The 20,853-nt window shown below is 35.1% G+C and overlaps 3 protein-coding genes across 3 annotated transcripts; all 3 read left to right on the plus strand.

The window, feature by feature from the left end:
* The first annotated feature begins 151 nt into the window (after positions 1–151).
* Positions 152–8,136, plus strand: LOC130740876 (WD40 repeat-containing protein HOS15). Its single transcript, XM_057593593.1, has 14 exons — positions 152–394; positions 1,688–1,833; positions 1,957–2,290; positions 3,026–3,120; positions 3,215–3,261; positions 4,018–4,168; positions 4,816–4,879; positions 5,793–5,951; positions 6,040–6,161; positions 6,570–6,644; positions 6,774–6,827; positions 6,927–7,000; positions 7,425–7,499; positions 7,678–8,136. The coding sequence occupies exons 1-14, from the start codon at positions 334–336 to the stop codon at positions 7,895–7,897; spliced, it is 1,677 nt and encodes a 558-aa protein (XP_057449576.1). The 5' UTR covers positions 152–333; the 3' UTR covers positions 7,898–8,136.
* Positions 8,137–9,073: 937 nt separating this feature from the next.
* LOC130740877 (protein NONRESPONDING TO OXYLIPINS 2, mitochondrial-like) lies at positions 9,074–10,043 on the plus strand. Its single transcript, XM_057593594.1, has 3 exons — positions 9,074–9,287; positions 9,362–9,480; positions 9,565–10,043. Exons 1-3 carry the CDS (start codon positions 9,151–9,153, stop codon positions 9,570–9,572), a joined length of 264 nt encoding a protein of 87 aa, XP_057449577.1. The 5' UTR covers positions 9,074–9,150; the 3' UTR covers positions 9,573–10,043.
* A 5,926-nt stretch (positions 10,044–15,969) lies between these two features.
* LOC130737254 (uncharacterized) lies at positions 15,970–19,351 on the plus strand. The gene is made up of 3 exons (XM_057589008.1): positions 15,970–17,503; positions 17,614–18,484; positions 18,595–19,351. Exons 1-3 carry the CDS (start codon positions 15,970–15,972, stop codon positions 19,349–19,351), a joined length of 3,162 nt encoding a protein of 1,053 aa, XP_057444991.1.
* The last annotated feature ends 1,502 nt before the right edge of the window (positions 19,352–20,853 follow it).

Raw genomic sequence — 20,853 nt, forward strand, 5'->3', positions numbered from 1 at the left:
AATCTTATCTTATTCCTATCATATCTTTACCACCAAACGAGTACTTAATTTTATTTTTATTGAAATAAATTATAACCAAAACAAATCATCATAAAAGGTAAACCAAAAATAAAAAAAGGGAAGCTCCGTGTAAACAGAAGGGATATAAAACGAAAGTAAACAACAGTTCCCAAAGCTTTTTCCATTCTCCACCACCACCTCCTCCTCCTCCGCTTCCTCCCTTCACTCCTCCTCGTCCTCCTCCCTCATTCACGCTCACGCAACAGTGCCTTCTCTACTCATGGTGTTTGCCTAACCTTCCCTTCTCGAAGTCGCTTACCTTGCTCGGCGACCATGGCCTCCATCACCTCCGTCGAGCTCAACTATCTCGTGTTTCGCTACCTTCAGGAATCAGGTTTTCTTCACTCAATTTTCCTCCTCCTTGCTCCTTTTTCAATTGCGAATTTTCTGTGCATGCTTTTTTCTTGTTCTTCTCGCTCTGTCTTTTCATATTCCTTTGGGGTCAATTAGATGTTAGGGATTTAGTGTTTAGGCGAATTTTGAGTTTTTGAACGCTGATGGGTTCGTGCTGGTTCGAGTTAGGGCTTTAATTTTTGTTTGCAACCAGATTAGGGTTTGCTACTGCTCTGAAAAAATGCACATAGCAATTCAATTTGGACTTTGTAAGGTAGAAGGAGGAATGTTAGTTGTTAGATACTTAGATCTAGTGCTTAAAAATTGATATTTGGTATTAGGACTTAAATTTTGTAGTTCAGAAGTGTAGTGGGAGCAGTGTTGTCAAATCGCGATCGCGGTGAGCCAACAATCGCGGTGAATAGCGCGCTATAGTGGGCAATCCGCTACGCTAAAGCGGCATAGCGCAGCTATTTGATAACACTGAGTGGGAGTTTTTTTGGTATAATTTATGGCTCGCGTAATTCAGGCCAGGAGTGGAGGTTGGCTAAAACCCTCTCTAAAGAGGAGATACAGTTTTTGGCCATTGAATTTGAATGAAAGATCTAGCTCCCACCTAGAACATAAGAACTTGAAACAAAATAGGTCCAAATAAGGTGCTGATGCTCCATTGAAGAGGGTTGCACTTTAGAGGATAAGATTCTGAGTTTTAACCATTAATCCAAAAATCAACCAATAAGGTTTTTACTACTTCAAAGTGTACCCCAAATCCGTTATTCTCACTCCAAACACGTATATTAGTGCATGCATTGTGTTTTCTTGACAGTTGATTTTTCTAATCACCCGTTATTCTCTAAAGTGCACCCCAAATCCAAAGAATAGGTTTTATTGTATGTTTCAAAAGTGTAGTGTTTGAGTGAGAAAGACATGAATGTTGTATGTAAGTTTTGGTCGTGCTGTAGTTTAGTTCTTTGCAAGAATTACTCACAGAACTTATGTGGTAGAATGGCAACTAAAGAATAAAGATATATAAAAAGGGTAAAACTATCTACACTTATAAATTTGAGGAAATGAGAAATAATGTGTCCAAGTATTTGTTGTGTAAACTCGCACATTAGTGCTTTAATGGAAGTAATATTTCTTAGGTTTATGTTTATCAATATCATGTGTAATTTGTTCCATTGAAATTTGAGAGTCATAATTGTAAATATGAAGATACACTTCAATTCCCTCTAATTTCACCTTTTTTTGTCCCTATAATTTGAAATTGTTAACTTTTCATTAATGTTCTCAGGTTTCACACATTCTGCTTTTGTGTTTGGGAATGAGGGTGGTATCAACAAATGCCCCATTGATGGAAATTTGGTACCACCAGGTGCTCTTGTTACATTTGTTCAAAGGGGGCTGCAGTACTTGGAAATGGAAGCCAACATGAGTAATGTTAGCATCTATAGTTTTTTTTTGTATTCTTATTTTCACTATCAGCACAACTTTCATCTTTTTGAGTATAATTTTTAAATATCCATAGCCTAGGTTTCATGTTGATAAATTTTGTCTTGCCAGTGTGATGCAGACCTGGATGAAGATTTTTCATTCTTACAGCCTTTGGATCTTATCACAAAAGATGTTAATGAACTTAAGAAAGTGATAAATGAAAGAAGGAAAAAACTACAGAAGGATAGAAATAAGGAATCTGAAAAGGGCACTGAAGGTGACCATGGGCGAGTAAGAGAAAAGGAAAGACAGGAAAGGGAGAAAGAATGTGAAAAAGATAAAGAGAAGGTAGAGAATCTTAAAGAGCCAGAGCAACACCATGAAAATCAAACCAGTGGAGAAATGGTCACAGCTCAAGAAGATAAGCTCAATGTAAAGCATGAAGAGAACGGAGCATTAGGAGGTAATCATCTGTTCCATGGGGTTTATATTGTCTTTTATCAAAGTGTTTTGTGTAGCATGTTTTGCATTTCATGTAGTGTTGCTGCACTATTTTTTATCAATGTATTTCTCTAAATGTCTATCTCGTAGAATACTATTTTCCTCACTTCCAGTGTTAGTTATAATATTCTTTTTCAGTTCATGTGTACATTTTTTTTCCTGTGTTAACTTTTATAAAATTTATAATATATTTGCTTGCATGTTGTGATTAGGTGATCAATAGTAAGGGGGTATGGGGAGAATAAAATTGACTCCCTGATAATGGATAGCTAGTAAATCTGATTTTTTTTTCATCATTTGCTGTATTTTATTCATTCTCTACTTAACCATACTTCTAAAAAAAGGATTATTTTGTCACTTTAAATCCAATGAAAGCTGTGTATCGGGATTTCTGCCCTGGTGAATTTCTATGGAAACTTAGTTTACAACTAGCTACTAATGTGGGATTTAAGATTAGAAATGTTCTCTTTCATGTCATGTTTTATTAGCTTTGTGGCCTTATTCAGTAACTTGATTATTTAATTTTTTATTTGGGAATATGCCAATGAAACTTCTAATTTAGCTCTCCTTTTTACAGCACTAGAGCCACTCTTCCCAACTGTTCTCTAGGAGTTGTAATAAATGCATACTAGTTATCTGTTTCAATTAATATTCTCCCCTCAAAAGAAGAATTAATAGTATTCATCAATTTTTATAGGACCAGAGCCTATGGAGATCTGTACGACATCAATAACTCTGCCATTGGAAATTCCTATGTCCGATGTGACAGTTTTGGAAGGGCATACTTCAGAGGTTCAGTGTTCCATCAATGCTTCGTTCGGTTGTAAACTTCTTTGATTTACTTTTGTAAAACTGTTTGTTGATGAGCCTGTTATTGTCTATTTAGGTCTGCGCTTGTGCATGGAGTCCTACTGGATCTCTTCTTGCATCAGGGTAGGTATCTTCAAATGATTTTTTTTGCATAAAATGTAGATGCAGTTGTTTACTTTATAGTAATGAACTAATGATGCATACAATATTTTCATTGGTTACAATTCCTATTTTGATGAGGAGGCTCTACTTGCATTTATTATTTTGGCTTCTCATATTAATTTGAGGATGATGGTAATATTGTTTGCTATGAGTCTACTCTAAATTCTTTCACTCTTACATCAGCTTCTGCATTTGTTAAATGAAACTAATAGAAGCTTATAATAGATTGAAGCACATGGTTTCCCCCTATTTAAAAAAATGATTACTTGATGATATTTATGACAATGTGCTTTTCTTTTAACAAGCTAATTCTTTCGGTTGTTTCCTAGAGCACTGTATAAACAGTAAATCTTTGAACATTTTTGTTTTTCAATTATTTTATTGAAAAATTGAACTAGAACATGATTAAAAGGCCTTAAGTTTTGTTAGTAATAAATTTCTAAAGGCATGTGATGTTAGGTGGACATGATAATTTATTTTTTGATAATGAATGCTGATTACATGACCTTGTTTTCTCTTTCTTCTATAGTAAATGGAAAGTGAATAGAATTTTAGATGGCATTGATTTTTTTCTTTTGTTCTGAGACTTGTTTTAAAGAAAGCTTTTATTGTTTTCTCATGCAATGTTTGAGACCGCCAAGTGTTGTGAAAACAGGAACCAGATAGATGGCTTCGTATGATATTATTTCACTTTACTATCATCATTTCTCCTTGTAGGTCTGGAGATTCGACAGCTCGTATTTGGACAATAGCAGGGGGGAGAAGTAAACCTGGTTCCCAGGATGACCCTTTGAATGCGTTGGTGTTGAAGCATGTTAAGGGTAAAACAAATGAGAAGAGTAAAGATGTGACTACACTTGATTGGAATGTGAGTTTGATAGCATATTCTGATTTGATTCAAAGATGATTACTGATAGTGATTTCAAGCTCCCTGTTGTTTCTGATTTTCCCCATCCTTCTCTATCTTTTTTAAGCCATGTTAACTAATTAGAATATGCAAAGTTTGTCACAAAAAAATTAATAGGTTTTTCAGGCACTAAGAAAAGCCTTGGTGTAATGGTTAGAGTTGCTACTGTGTGACTGAGACCACAAGTTTGAGTTGTAGATTTAGCATTTTGCAAATGTAAGGTGTCCAACCTTTTCCTTGGACCTTGCCATACCGAGAGCTTGAAAGCACCAAGTTGCCCTAAGTTTAGAAGGAACAATTTGTTTGTTCCCAGGAACGTTTGTGTAGTTTTTAAAAATGCAAGGATGCTATGTGAAAGTCAAGAAAATAGATGGGTGGTCTCTCAATTTGTTTTACTGAATGCTTTTCCTCCTTAACATTTAATTCATACGTTTTATGTATGATTCTTTTCCCCCCCTTGTTCTCCCCCAGTATGCTTAGGTATTATTTGTGATTATAAGATAATGTAAATTCATGGTTATTGTTTGTATTATTTATTATTTAATTATATATATATTACTAATTATTTGTCTTATGGACTGCTTCGATCTTTGGTTTGTGTTGTGCAGGGGGAGGGGACGTTACTTGCAACTGGCTCTTATGATGGTCAAGCAAGAATTTGGACCACTGACGGTAGGCCATTTCTTCTATACTTTGCAATAAATCATTTTGGGAGTTATATTAAAACAATCAAAGTTAAGAGGTGTTTACTGTTAGCATGAAGACAAGATTTACGGGACAGGAAGGCGAGGAATACTTAAATTTATGTTTAAAGTGGAAATGATTGATACTTATCTCCAAATTTTGCTCAAAATAAATAAGCTAGAAAAAGCAAATTGATTTTTATTTCCTAATCTTATTGTTTCTAATTTTTATTAGACATACTAACAAGATGAAGTTAAATATATACCTTTCCTTCCCCATCTCCTTTCGGCATCCAATTCCCAAGCAGTCAGATGGTAGTTGTTATCACTATGCACGTCCATCTCTGCATTTTTTAAGGGATTAGTTTGGTCAACATATTAAATTATAATGAAAATTATGGATGTAACTTGGTATCCAAAAGCTGCAATTCTATTTTGTGTGTATTTATTGGATATAGGCTGGATAGTGAGTTGAACTTGAGATTTGAAAATAAGCTAAGAGATATTAATTAGCTGTAGTTTTCAGCTTATTATTATTCATTAATAAATATTGGCACACCTACAGGCTACAATCATTTTGGGTGTAAAATATCACAGTTGTTTCTGTGCGGACACAATTTCTTGCTAAAAGTTTGTGAGACTGATTGATTTTAGTGATACAGAATATATTCTGGATTGGAGATTGAATCTGTATTATTTATGTAAACTATCTGTTTATAAGTTCTAGACATGATATCAACGAGATTTTGGTCCAGAGATTGTACAGATTCGTTGAATGTGTGTCCTTAGCTGTCCATCTTTTTTTGTGTGAATACCTTCATTGAATTTGATTATGTATTTTAATTTGTTCTTACAATTGTATAATTTGTACTCAAAGTAATTATTTAATCATCTTTGTCCAGGTGAACTGAAGAGTACATTAAGCAAACACAAAGGACCCATATTTTCTTTGAAATGGAATAAGAAAGGCGATTATCTTCTTACTGGAAGTTGTGATGAAACTGCTATTGTGTGGGATGTGAAAGCAGAGGAATGGAAACAACAATTTGAATTTCATTCTGGTAAAGCTTGGAATATACTTTTCTTAGCAAGGGAGAATTTGAAAACCATGCCTATTGATGACTTCTTTTTATTTTTGGCGTTGTTTAGGCCCAACACTTGATGTGGACTGGCGCAATAACGTGTCATTTGCAACAAGCTCCACTGACACAATGATACATGTTTGCAAGATTGGTGATAACCGCCCTATAAAAACTTTTGCTGGGCACCAGGTTTGTGCACCTGACCTTGCTCTGAGATAGTATGCCATGCATCAATAGAAACGATACTGAGATAAAGATTATACTTTTAGGATCTAGAATTGTTCATCCCTACTTCATTTATTAAAAATTAAAAATAGCTAGCAAGATTAAGTGATTAACTACACAGATGGGAGACAACTCCGGGATGGTGCCTTTGAGATGAATGTTGACTTTCTAAGGTCTTAATTTCTTATCAAAGTCATCAATGCGTTAATTGGATAGCTAAGTCCGTAGTTAGTAACCTGCTTTGATTACTGAATTCCACTTAACTAGTTTATAGGTCCTGCATTACATTGAGTGTTGAGAAATTTTATTTAAATACAAAGTAGTTCCTGGCTAAGTGTTTAGTGACTGATAATGACCTTTTTGCAATTTCAGAGTGAAGTTAATTGTATCAAATGGGATCCTACAGGTTCTTTACTGGCCTCATGTTCTGATGACACCACTGCGAAGGTAATATTAGTGACAGATTTTATTTTTCATCTCATAATGGCATATTTTTGCTGGTTTATGCAGTCAAACATTTATTTTATAATACTTTTTATCCTGTAAATGTCTATATACTTGTTTCTTGTTTCATAGATATGGAGTATGAAGCAAGATAAGTTTATTCATGATTTTAGGGAGCATACCAAGGTACCAATTTCAAATATTTTTTAATTTTGTATTTATTTTTGCATTTAAATTTCATTAAGTTATCCAGATTGTTGGGAAAACTAAATTATTGTTTTGTAGGAGATATATACTATCAGATGGAGCCCGACTGGTCCTGGTACTAGTAATCCTAATAAAAAATTGGTCTTGGCTAGGTACATCAGCTGCCTGATTGCGCTTACATGCATTTACTATTGTCTTGAAATTTAGAATTGGTTGATTCTTTAATCTGTGTTTCCTGACAGTTAAAAGTTAAAACTGAAAAATCTTAGGTTGCTGACTAATAACTGCATTTGTTAAACTGAAATAGGTAGCGATTGTGCTATAGATTAATGCGCCACCTTTGGCATTTTACTGATTCCAGTTGATTATTATTTCCTGGATATTGCTGTCTGACTCTGTTGTTCTTAATTTACTGCCTCTCCAGTATGCTTGATTATATACAGTCAACACCCAGTTTACATTGCTAAATATCTACTTTGCCTGGATATTACTCTCTGACTCTCTGTTGTCTTGTAGCTTGATTCTTTATAAATGTTTGTTTCATTTTAAAACTACTGAGTCATCTTTTTTGTGCAGTGCATCATTTGACTCTACTGTAAAGTTATGGGATGTGGAAGTCGGGAAACTAATCTACAGCTTGAATGGACATAGGTATCTTTTAGCTTTACCTTATTTATTTAATATGGATAGAACAGAAGTATAAAATTGCTAGAATCACCTCTTTCCTTTCTGTTTCTAAGTTATAAACTTGAAGCCATTACTTCCATTATGTGTTTGAAAATACTTTGTACCTTCTTTTGATCTCGACTTTGTTTATTCGGTCCTACAGGGATGGTGTATATTCTGTTGCATTCAGTCCCAATGGTGAGTATTTAGCAAGTGGCTCTCCTGATAAATCCATTCATATATGGTCGTTGAAGGAAGGCAAGATCGTGAAAACATACACTGGCAGCGGTGGCATTTTTGAGGTCTGTTGGAATAAGGAGGGTGACAAGATCGCTGCCTGTTTTGCCAATAATACAGTTTGTGTTCTGGATTTCAGAATGTAAAGTTCCTTGAGAAGAAGCACCAAGTTGTTTTGGCTAGTTACTTAAATTATTAATCTTCCCTCTAGATGAAGATCTGTGGAAGTGTATTTTCTGTGGGTAGGTTTCTTTATTAACTTGATTTGTTGTAGTTGTGACTCAGGGCTCATGGATCCTGACGTAATTCTACATAATCTGTAGAAAGAAGTAGCCAGTCGGAGTATACATTCTTAATTTATATTTATATAGATTTAGTTGGACAAGATCCTCTATAATCTTCGCGCCTTTCAATGCGCCATTCATATTTTCTTTTATCAGCGCTTAGGATTTTTTTAAAAGTTAACCTTTTACAGAAGAAACATAGTTTATAGAACATTTTCGTAAATAAAAATAGCAGTTGTTTGTATTGAAGTTGAGAGAGGCTAGTACTTGTTGAATTCAGTGGGCATTAGATATATGCGTTGAGGCTGAGCTGCATTGAAATGCTATAAAAATTTATAGCATTACAAGAGCATAGGCAAGCTCCCCTAATTTATGCTGTTTTGATTTGGTACTAGGTCATTTCAGTTTCAAGATAATTTACGCTCTCATTCAGCAGATAAGGAACCAACCTATGTTTTATGTAGAGCTAATGCTAGAAGATTTTTTTTTTTTAAAACTAACTAATGCTAGAAGATAGATAACCATGAAATTTTTATAATTTCCTAATGAAAAGGCTATCATCTGACTCTTGATCATGAATTCCAGAAAAAAAAAAAAAACCAACTAGGTCTAACTGATTGGTAGATAGCTGAACTTTTTAAGTATTTAATCAATGGTTCGATCCTTAGCCGGTGCATATAGAGAATGATTTTTTGGTAGAAACGTATCCTCTTAACACAATTTAAGAGTCTCAGAAATTAGTTTTATGACTGTCTGTTGTGAGAGGCTTATCAACTTAATGTGATTTCAAAGTTTCAAGAGAATTTCGACTGTGAGATACATGGTGCAAAAAGTGAACATATGATAATATCCAATTTAGATTCTACACATGTTCCCTCAAGAGGAACTCGAAGAGCACATCATAGGCGTAAGAGTGTAAGACTACTCACTCAATAGACAAAAATACTGATTTGTTTTTGTCATACAAAAGAACTCTCTTTGGGCCTGGGCCTAATGTGGGCTGAAGTTGATACAAATTCCGTTAACCGCAGTAGGGTTTAGCTTCGTTCATCCATTTCTCTGTCTACACCCCTACTTCTTCTGCCTTGTATTCCAGTGATAGCAAAAGCAAAGACATGGCGTTGCGCTCCGGATCTCTCTCAAGGTCATTGCTCTCCGCCGCGAGAACCATACCTCGCCGTTCCTCTATCCCTCGCCCTTCCATTCGCTCTCATCTTCTCCACCCTCGCCGCCCCCTCGTTACTGTCCCTAGGTAACAACTAACCTCACCTCTCTCCATTTTTTCATTCTTACATCATTTTCACACATTCATGCTCGTTTTTGTAGAACTATGGGGATTCTAGGGTGCACGCAGTCGCTGTTGCCGCTGCACAGCGCTGACGCCGCCGCTCGTCTCACTTCCCACATTTCCGTCGAATTGCGCGCTTGCTGCGAATTGTCTCAAGGTAGTTTTGCTTCCTAATTCTCAAAATTCATTGCTGGATATGCATCTTTCATTGTTTAATTTCTTAAAATGCTACATCCAATAGGTACTTGAATGGCCTTTACAATCAGCAATCAGCACCAGTTGTGCACACATGTTTGGTTGGTTGGTTGGACATAGAAATGATGGTGGATTCTGTGAAGCAGGAAGCCTGCTCTCACTTTTCAAAACTGTTTTTATGGTCTTGATTGAGGTTTGGGTAGTGAATTTGACTAGCATTTCAATTATTCTATACTTTTTATCAAAATTAAATAAGTATATCCATTCTTCTATTATTAGGATTTAAGAAACTTTTGAACCTAATTGAAGGTTTATAGACTTTGTTTTGATTTGTAGAAGATAATAACGGGTCCTGGTCCTGAATCTTGTTTTGATTCCGGGTTAAGTGGATGTGTAGATATTAGTTGATAGTGTCTCATCATCGTTTGAGCAGGTGCAAACTCGCAATGGTTTTGTTTTGCTCTTGAACCAAATTTGGAAGTTCTATGATTTTAGTTGAATCAGAGTTCCTTCCATTCTAACTCAGGGCTTAATGCGATCCATTATTATTATCAAATATGATTATATGATGCATATTCTACAGCATATAGTTATGTGTTCAGAAATGTCATTGTTAAAGCTTTGCTCAGCCTGATACCTTGCCTCAGCTTCCTCCATGTAAGCGTTTGAAGAGTTCTCCCTTCTCTGTAACACCTAGTTATGGTATTGCTTGGAAGCTGGGCAGGGCTGATCTCAATTCTCATGTATATAAGTTTAGTGATTTACTTTAGACATACCGTTACTTTGGGTTGGAATTGATGAATACTGAGACAATTTGTCCCCGTCTTATGGGGTTGAAGGTCGAGCGCCCGACTAATGACACTCTGATCACACATGGTGCTTGAGAATGTAGTGTCTGGCTTGAATGTGAAAAAAAAAAGTTGTATATTCATTCATCAGGTAACACTCACACTAAGCTAGATTTAGATACTAAACTTTTTTTCAGTGAGCAGTGCTTAAATTAACATCCTGTTATCAAATGTATCTTACATTGGCGAAGATACGGGAACTAGTTTCACTCGAGATTAGTTAAGTTAACCCATGTGTCTTGTTTCTGTTTGTTGTATGTTTTCTTTCTTGTCCTGTGGTAAAAAAAATGACACTTACATTCCGCATCCAATCATATCATCTTCTAGATTACCACTTCATTGGGCCCTTGTTATCAAACTTCCCGAACTGGGTTTTGTATTTGGACCAATATCGATCCATGGTTCAGGCTTTGGGCTTAGTCAGAAGCATGCCCAACTGTCTAAAACACATGCGAGTGCTCTAGTTTTTTCTCTTAATTTTTTTTTCTTCTAATTTTCCCCATGGAGATTTTAAGGCATTTTGAATCTTTTGATGTCTTAAGTAATGTAATATGATAAAAAAAACTCACATGTAATATGAAATGTGATTATTAGGTCATAAGTTGATGTCGTGGCAATGTTGCAGTCTGCACTATGTATGAACGTACATAATTAAATTGATAAGGAACTCGACATTATTATATATTAAAAAATTAGTCCTTAATTCTTTACTGTTAGGAGTGGATATTCTAATCTAAAGAAAAAAAAATCTATTGGAGGGATTGAGACTTCCTAACACGTCTGTTTAGCCTTCCCTGCCGTCTTAGGATAATCGGATTCCTTTTGCTTTTCAACCAATTGCTTGGTATAATACATTTCCGCCTGTTGGACCCCGTAGAATATAAGTTACTCTGCACCAAGAGTACTATACGTTTAAGATTAGGCAATAGTTATTTTTTCCCTTTATTTTATTACTCTCTAAATAGTACACAATAGTGATGTGAATAATGTTTTTGTATCAAACAACATTGATGCTTAATTTGTTAGTATATTAGTAGCCGCCAACCACTATTAATTAGCTACTACTAGCTCTAGGAAGGATGATGCAACTTAATCAGAGTTTTCAAGCTTGAATGTAGGCACAAATTTGCGTTAAATATTGAATAATTATATTTTCACACCTTATTTTTGAGGTGTAGAGAGGTGGAAGAAGAGAGAAATATGAAGAAATGAGAGAGAAAGTAAACATGTGATATGTGATTTGATTGATAGAAAAAAGAGAAATAGATAGAAATGGAGGTGGAAAAAAAGTGAAGAGGTGTGTATATATCATAACTCCTAAATATTTGAAGATTTATCATCTACAAAGATGGTACTTAATTAACTTGAATAAGTTGGTTTGATTGAAATATATTTGTGGTGTGCTTTAGATACAAAAAATAAATAAAATTGTAGCCACCATCAAGCCACAGTAATGTGATTTACACATGGTAATTAAATTATGATTCCGGGTAATCTCATACTCTTAAGATTGAGTGCCATCCTTGAAATGTCTTACGTAACTAAATTATAAACATAATTTAAATGTAAGAGACATGTTATTATTTTTTATCCCCCCATCTATATGGCTTTTTCTATGTATCTGTGGCATATATATATGTTCCTTTTCATGGAGTACTTCTTATTCCGACAAAATTTGATAATTAACCAGAGGGAAAAGTTAAAGGGACATATTAGATGACGCATTCTAGGAGCTATGAATAATTAAATACTGTATTATTAGATTTGAGTTTTTTTCCTGAAATGAGAATAGTTCTATGAATATATTTTCATTCTTAATGCATGACAGAGTATCTTTGATATCAACCGTTTCTTTATCTATTATTTTATGTATATTTTATGGATTTAATTTATATATACCGATACGATAAGATGTATACCCTAAAAACTTATAATACAACCTTAGAATTTTTTAGTGAATAAATGAATTAAAGACCAAGAAAGCTTATTTTTCTATGCAACTAAAAAAAAGCAACAAACCAAATAAGATCAACACACTAACGTTTGTCCAAAGTAAGAAGTAGACTGATCAACTCAGTCGGCGGTAATGACAAATTTCAGAGATCAAATTGACAACACAACCTCAATGAAGCAAATCTCTTGAAGCAAATCTCTTAAGTGCGACGTTAAAGGGATATAATCTAACATCCGAAAAGCATTAAGTGAGTCACTATCACAAATGACATGCCGAAAATCTTACTCCCAAACTAAGAGAAGTTCATGCTTGATGACAATCAACTCAGCCGAGAGCGCATAAGACCCATCAGAGAAACTCGAGAAATCAAACAAGAAGTCGAAGCATTACAAACAAGACCACCAAAGCCGGTAGTTCTTTGATAAATAAATTTGTTTACATAAATTAAAAAATTATATTTAATAAATAAATCTACACAAAATTTGATACTTTTATCAAATACTTTTTTTATGAAAGTATTCATACAGTTGGTAGGCGTGAAACTAATTTCTCAATTAAAGTTCAACGCACTAAGCGATAGGAGTTACCTAATGAATTTTTCTTATTCACAAGAGTTGAGATTCAAACCTCAACGATTCGCTTAAGATACAAAGTTTTTGAACTACTATGTCAAGTTGTCAACCCACAATTGCTTTAAAGTTTTTCATGATGTTACATATATATTTTAATAATTGAAATTGTTAAGTTTATTAATTTTGTTTTTCTTCTTGTTGCTATACATTTTTACAAAAATTAGGATAATAGATTATTTTATTTTAATTCCGCTAAACATCTTTTTTTTTCTTTTGTTACATAATTTTTTTAAGAGAAAAATAATGATGCACTGATAGTGTAAATTTTACACCGTCAATACATAAAAATTAAACTCTTTTTTTAAAAGAAAATAGAACATCCAATTTTATTGTCATTGAGTAATAATAAATATCTCTTCATAGAAATCCAGTACTTTTATTTTAAAAAACATAAGGCAATTATGAAACATTATTTAATTTCCCCCCTACATGTTGGAGGGAGACAAGTGAATCCTCACGGGTTAAACAAGCTCCACTCTCATTTACTTAGGGCATGTCTGTCTACCTTTTATAGCTTGCGGTTCTACATTAGAGGAAGCCATTAATTCGAGGTTAGGACCACTTTGAAAAGGATGATGATCTGAACTATATAAGCATAAATATATAGCAGCGGTTCCTACCAAAGTAACATGCAAAATATTAATGTCTTACGCAGCTTAATTTTTAAAGTGATTATGCCCTCGACACAAATCTCTAGCTTCAAAATTTTACTAGCTTAGACGAAATTTTAATCTGACCCCAACAAAGCACGAGGATTTGATTCTTCACGGAATTTCTTACGGATATTTGATAAGACCAAGGCCAATAATGATGATTAATTTTTCTTTTCTTGAAAATGACCTTAATTTGTCTTTCCTCCTTCTGTTTTGCCACTTTCTGGTTCGTTGCATATCGATCGGTATCTGATAGTTGCCTTCTCTCTGTCTTCCCTAGGTAGCTGCTGTGGCTTCCTGTCTGGCTTTAATTTCTAGTCTTTTTTTAGCTTCTTCTTTCGTTAATGGGGCTGTTTTCCCCTTTTCCTTTTTCCTTGTAGTATCTGTTGTTGCTGGACTTCTGTATTGTATTAATTATGTTTAATTTCTATCAATGTATATCGTTTGTTTCTCAAAAAATAAAAGTAAAAACTAGTCAAAAACAAAAGTAAGGCACTAACGGATAGTTAGTTCAAATAGTACATGTTTAACTCCTCTTCAACAATGTCTCAAGTTTAATTGAGTCCACTACAACATTTTGGACTTTAGGCAACATATGCCTCAGCAACAAACAAAAAAATGTTCTTGAAAAGTTGATCCGACAACGGTTTTTTAATTGTACATAATTTTCGTACCTACATTTTTATAATTGTTCTTGTATTATAGATGAGGCAACGGTTTAATGAAGTGTAGCCATTTGACTTGTCAACAATTGCTTAAATGTTCTTAGAACATAAAACGAGTACGGTTTTATAAAACTTGATATTTTTTTAAAAACAATTTGGTAACTGTTTCTACAAGCAATTTTAGGCAACAGTGTTCTAGATCAAAGGCTACAATTGTAATCTTGTCCTTAAAACTGGACAAGTGCTACACTTGTAAAGTGTTGCCTAATTAATATTCAACGACAATTGATGAACCGTTCTCATAGTAAAAATTAGGCAACATTTATTAATTTTAAGAAGTAAATTAAATCTGGTTTAAGAGAAAAAAAACCGCTAATCTTTCCCGGTTCTTTTTTCTATTTTTTTTCTTCCCTAAAACGCTAATTCCTTCCCTCCCACATTTGCCAGTCTCTGAAAACCCCAAACCCAACCCTAACAGTACTCACGCACACCCTAGCCTCTTCTCTCCATGGCATGGCACGCCGTTCATCTTCCTCTCTAGGGATTCCATCAGCGCTCATCTCTTCACGTCTACCATCAGGTACTTCTCTTCACGCCGTCACGTTTTCAGGTCTTCATGTTTTTGACGTCTTCACCTTTTCTCTTCCCGTATTGTCTACCAGTTATCGCCCTCTCTTCACGCCTTCTGATCGCAACAAGCAACTCGTAATTCACACAACGCTCTCCTCCACAAGTGATTTTTTCGTTCTCTCTTCTCATGTGATTCTGATTTCCGCCTCTTTCCGTTTTGATTCTGATTTCCATCTCTTTTCTGTTATTTGCAGTTCACCTCTTTGGTTTAAGAGAACCTCACCCAGTTGACTCAAGCTCTTCTCAATATGTTAGATATCTAAACCCCTTTTAGTTGTATTCTCTTTTCTCTTCATTGAATTTTTAATTGACTGTTGTATTTGTATTTGCTTGTCTGCAATTCATGCTTGAAGTTCATTATTCATGTGAATTTATCGATTTAACAAAAATCCAATTTTATTGTGTTATCTAATTTAATCTGATTATGATATATTGTAACTAGGAACCCATATTTTGGCAAATTGTAGAACACCACATGTGGATGTTTATTGCTTGTATCAATTCTTGAATGCTTATTGTATTTATGTAGATGAACCGTGTGTTGTTTTTGATATTACCATGGAGGTTTGATTTCAAGCATTGTTTCTGGTCCTGCGTGAATTCAATTGGAATGGTGGGGCTATTCAGCTTAGTATTTTGGAAGGTGGTGGGGTAAAGTTTAGACTTGTTATGGGGTCCCTCAAATCAGTGAATTACATAAACTAGGTAGATTCTTGAGTGATTCTTCATGGTAACTGATCCATATTGCTATGGTCTACTGATATCATAAGTGACACTAGATAAAGATCCCTAAAGGTTGACAATCATATTATTGTCTCACTTTGTTCAATTGTAGCTGAATTCATAGGAATCCTCTAAAATCCTGATTTTTTATATCCATAATGGTACCTACTGGTTTGACATATTATAGTTTTCTTATCAGTTTGAAAATATTGATTTGCCTATGATGTCTTTTAATAGGACTAACTATGCTTATACCAAGTAATAACTTTTCTTAGATTCAAAATTGTATTCTCATGGTGACTTATAGCATATGTATGAACTCTCATTTTTACTTAGATTTAAAAAGATGGACAAAGAGTGGACTAAACAACCAAGGTTTAGTAGCGAGTATATCAATGGTGTTGAATCATTCTTAGATTTTGCCTATACAAAAGGAAGACCTCAAGGAGATGAGATTTTATGCCCATGTGCTAAGTGCGGGAATTGTTGTTGGGAAAAAAGAAATGTGATTTACAATCATTTAATCTGCACGGGATTTCTAGAAGGCTACAATGTTTGGATACATCATGGGGAGCAAATGATGGAAATTGATGAAGAAATGGAAGAGGACTATCATGATGACATTGATGGATTGTTGTACGAAACATTTAAATATGTGGCAGGAGCAGAGCCAGAGGGTCCTAATGAGGATGCTAGAAAATTCTACAATTTGATTGATGAGTCACAAAAAGAATTGTACCCAGGATGCAAAAATTTCTCTACCTTATCATTTATAATTCGAATGTACTTGTTGAAGTGTACTCATGGGTGGAGCAATGTGTCATTCACCGCCCTGTTAGAGTTACTGAAAGAAGCTATGCCTGATCTAAATATTCCTGAATCCTTTAACAAAACAAAGGGCATGATTAGGGATCTTGGCCTTGATTATAAAAGGATTCATGCATGCCCAAATGATTGCATGCTCTATTGGAAAGAGTACGAAAATGACAATTCCTGCAGAACTTGTAAAGCTTCACGATGGAAAGAATTTCCTCAAGTTGCCGGTGAATTTGAGAAATCTGAAAGTGAGTATAAAGTTCCTGCAAAAGTCCTGAGACACTTTCCCTTGATTCCTAGGCTTCAAAGGTTGTTTATGTGTTCAAGGACTTCTGATTCAATGAGGTGGCATGAAGAAGAGCGTTCAAAGGATGGGAAGTTGAGACATCCTGTTGATGGCCAAGCATGGCAGGACTTTGATGGGCTACATCTTGATTTTGCATCCGATCCTCGAAATGTAAGACTTGGTTTGGCTAGTGATGGATTCAATCCGTTCAGGACGATGAGCATATCACATAGTACCTGGCCTGTCTTGTTGGTGGTATACAATTATCCGCCGTGGTTGTGCATGAAGTCTGAGTACATGATGATGTCATTACTTATTCCTGGTCAACAATCACCTGGAAAAAATATTGATGTGTATCTTCAACCGTTGATTGAGGAGTTGAAGGAATTATGGGAAGTAGGAGTAGAGACATATGATGCCTCGAGAAAAGAAACATTCCAAATGCATGCTGCACTATTATGGACAATTAATGATTACCCTGCATATGCCATGTTGTCAGGTTGGAGCACGAAAGGAAAGTTGGCGTGTGCTTGTTGCAACTATAACACTTCTTCAACCTATTTGAAACATAGTCATAAGATGTGTTACATGGATCATCGTGTTTTTTTGCCAGCAGACCATACTTGGAGAACTACTGAAAATTTATTTAATGGCAAGATGGAATTCAGAACAGCATCTCCTTTGTTGAAAGGGACAGAGATACTAGAAATCTTAAAGAATTTCAACAATGTATTTGGAAAGACAAAAAGCAAAAATTTGATGGTCCATGGAGGAAGAGGTCAATTTTTTTTGAATTGCCTTATTGGGCCCATAATACATTACGTCATAACCTTGATGTAATGCACATCGAAAAGAACATTTGTGATAACATTATTGGGACTTTGTTAGATATCCCAGGGAAGACAAAAGACCATATTAATGCTCGTTATGATTTGCAAGACATGGGCATTAGAAAAAATCTTCATCCTAGGGATGTTGGTGGAGGTCGTGCAGAGTTTGTAAAAGCATGTTTTTCAATGACTTCAGAAGAGAAGTCTACTTTTTGTGGTGTTTTGAAGGCTGCCAAATTACCAGATGGCACTGCATCCAATATTTCAAGATGTGTGAATGTCGTTGAGAAGAAAATATCTGGTTATAAGAGTCACGATGCACATTTCATGTTGCATTACTTATTACAGATAGCAATAAGAAGCACAATGCCTAATGGAGTGCAGTCACCTCTCATTCGTCTTGGTTCTTTTTTCCGTTCTCTGTGCCAAAAAGTTATCCAAGTGCAAGATCTGAATTACTTACAAGCAGAGATTGTGGAAATACTTTGTCAATTGGAGATGATTTTTCCTCCTAGTTTCTTTGACATAATGGTTCACTTGCCTATCCATCTCTCAAATGAGGTTAGATTGGGTGGTCCGGTTCAGTTCAGATGGATGTATCCCATTGAAAGATATCTATGTAAGCTTAAGGGTTATGTTCGTAATAGAAATTATCCAGAAGGTTCAATTGCTGAGGGGTATTTGGCTGAAGAAGCATTGACTCTTTGCTCAAGATACTTGCATAAAAGTGTACAGACAAGGTTGAATAGAAAGAGTCGAAACGACGATAACCATGGTTCATGTGAAGTAGATGAAGCTGATTACTTTTCAATTATTGGTCGTCCATTAGGGGGGGAAAATGGGAAACCGTTTGCCTTGGATATAGAGTCTATGGCCCAAGCGCATCGATATCTCTTATTCAATTGTGATAGTGTTCAAGTTTACATCAGGTTTGCAATCATATCCTTGTCTCCCTACTCTTCTCCAAAAACTTATTTTAAATTTAGACTAACTAGTAGCATTTGTGTCTTTGTAGTGAACATGATCATATTGTTAACAGTCGCACTAAAAAACGAAAGTGGGCTAAAGCCAAGGCTCAAAGTCAAGATTTTAGTGAGTGGTTTAAAACTCGAGCCGCAGAAGATGATGTACCATTCCAACTTCAAGAATTTTCTAGAGGACCAAATACTGTGGCAAAGAGGTACTCAGGCTACCTCATTAATGGATATAGATTCCATACTGCACAACGAGATGCGAAACGCAAAACTCAGAATTCTGGTGTTACTTTGGTTTCGTTGACTTCAAGTTTTGCTAGCTCTAAGGATGAAAATCCCAAGACTGAACCTGTAACTTATTATGGAGCCATTAATGATATAATAGAGTTAGACTATTATGGGCACTTCAAATTTGTCTTATTTCAGTGTGATTGGTTTGAAGCTGAAGAAGACAAATATGGACTTACTTGTGTACACTTCAACAAAAAATGTTATCAAAATGATCCTTTTGTGCTACCTACTCAAGTCCACCAGTGTTTTTATGTTGAAGATCCTTTGAAAGAAAATAGGTATTATGTTATGAAAACAGTTCCACGAGAATTATTCAACATGGCTGATCAATCAGAGTTGCATGCTCAAGATGCTTATCAGAGTGAACCGTTTGATGGTACAAGTGTAGATGAGCCAAATACTGATGATGAACTCAACTTAGTCAGGGAAGATATACCGGCAACAATAACTGAGATGCCTACACCACCTCCGGTGCAAGAAATAGAAGAAGATTCAGATTTTGATGACACGTTATTGGACTACATGGACTAATGTGTTAAATGAGTCATGTTACTTTCATTTGTCTTTTTACTATTTATATAAATGAACTATGCTGATTTCCTTTGTAATTTCTATTGGCTACAAAATTTTATGTTAGATTGACTTAAACAAATGAGAATAAGTCATTTTTCTTGTTATTTGCAAGCTAATGTGGTAGTGTCGAAAGTTAAGACATATAGTACTATTTCAGTTGTGTAATCTTGTTTAAAGTTATTATTTTAATTATATGTTCTTGTATCATATATATATATATACTTGTTTTGCAAGGATGATCTATTTCTTTTAGTTTTTTTTTTCATAAGAGGGAAGGCAATCTGTAATCCTTTTTGTTTTCATATCCAGATAGAAAATGAAGCAAGCAAGCTCCAAACAAAATATGAAGCAAGCAAGCTCCAAACAGAAAATGAATATTGATCATGAGAATGCTCAAGCAAGGAGTTTCAATATTGGAGGACAGGTAAGATCAAGTGCTGAGTTAGTTAGGAAGTTTCAAATTAAGCAGGAGAAAGTAATGATGAGAAATGTGGGTGGAACCAAGGAAGCCATGGCTAGAGGGTTTGAGAAGGCAACTAAAGTAACCAACCAGCAACCTTCAACTAGGCAGATTCTTCCCTCCACAACAGCTACCTCCAAACCTAGAGGGTTTGACAAAAAAATTGAAGGAAGTAGCCAACAACCCTCAAAAATACAAATTCATCCTACCCCAGCTACATCCAAAACAAAAGGGTATGAAAGACAAATTAAGGGAAGCAACCAACAACCTTCAAATAGGCTGATTCCCCCAAATCAAAGCAAAGGATCTAGACAAGTTCTAGAATCAAATAGCCAATGCATGGATGGAAATCAAATGAGAATGGAGGAAGGTAAGACACAAAGAAAAGGATGTTTACAAATCCAAGAACCCAAGAGGAATCCGACAAAGAGGATTGTTGCTGAAGCTAATGAGTTAATGGAAAATTATCAAAGCTCTAGGCAGCCCTTGAAAAAGGGAATGATTGAACATAATGACTCACATGAAAAGCAGCGCAGCCCAAGAAAGAAGATAAAAAGAATACCAATGTGTCCAGCCATGTTAATTGATGAATTCCTTGAAGAAAATGGAGTGGGAAGTGAAGGAGAGGAGGAAGAAAATGAAATGGATGATGAAGAGGAAGTAGCAGGAGAAGAAGAAGGAGAAAATGTACTGGAGAAGGAAGGTGCTGGTAAGATAAAGCGTAATCTGGTTATTTGTTCTTTTTACCTTGTCCTTCTTTTATATGTTCACCATATTTGGTATTTTATCATGTGTTACTTGTTTTTCTTTAATTATCTTGAACTCTTACTACTTCAACAAAATAGGTACATCTAAGAAAAGAACACGAGGTCCAACACGATGCTTACAAATACATGCAAGACCAGTTGAAGAGCGTCAAGAAGTCACATTAGATGAAAATGGAAAACCGATTGGGCCTACTGATCAAGTCGTATCTGATCTGAGTTATTTTTTAGGCACT

The sequence above is a fragment of the Lotus japonicus genome, chromosome 2 (genome assembly GCF_012489685.1).
Source record: "Lotus japonicus ecotype B-129 chromosome 2, LjGifu_v1.2".
Classification (NCBI taxonomy): domain Eukaryota; kingdom Viridiplantae; phylum Streptophyta; class Magnoliopsida; order Fabales; family Fabaceae; genus Lotus; species Lotus japonicus.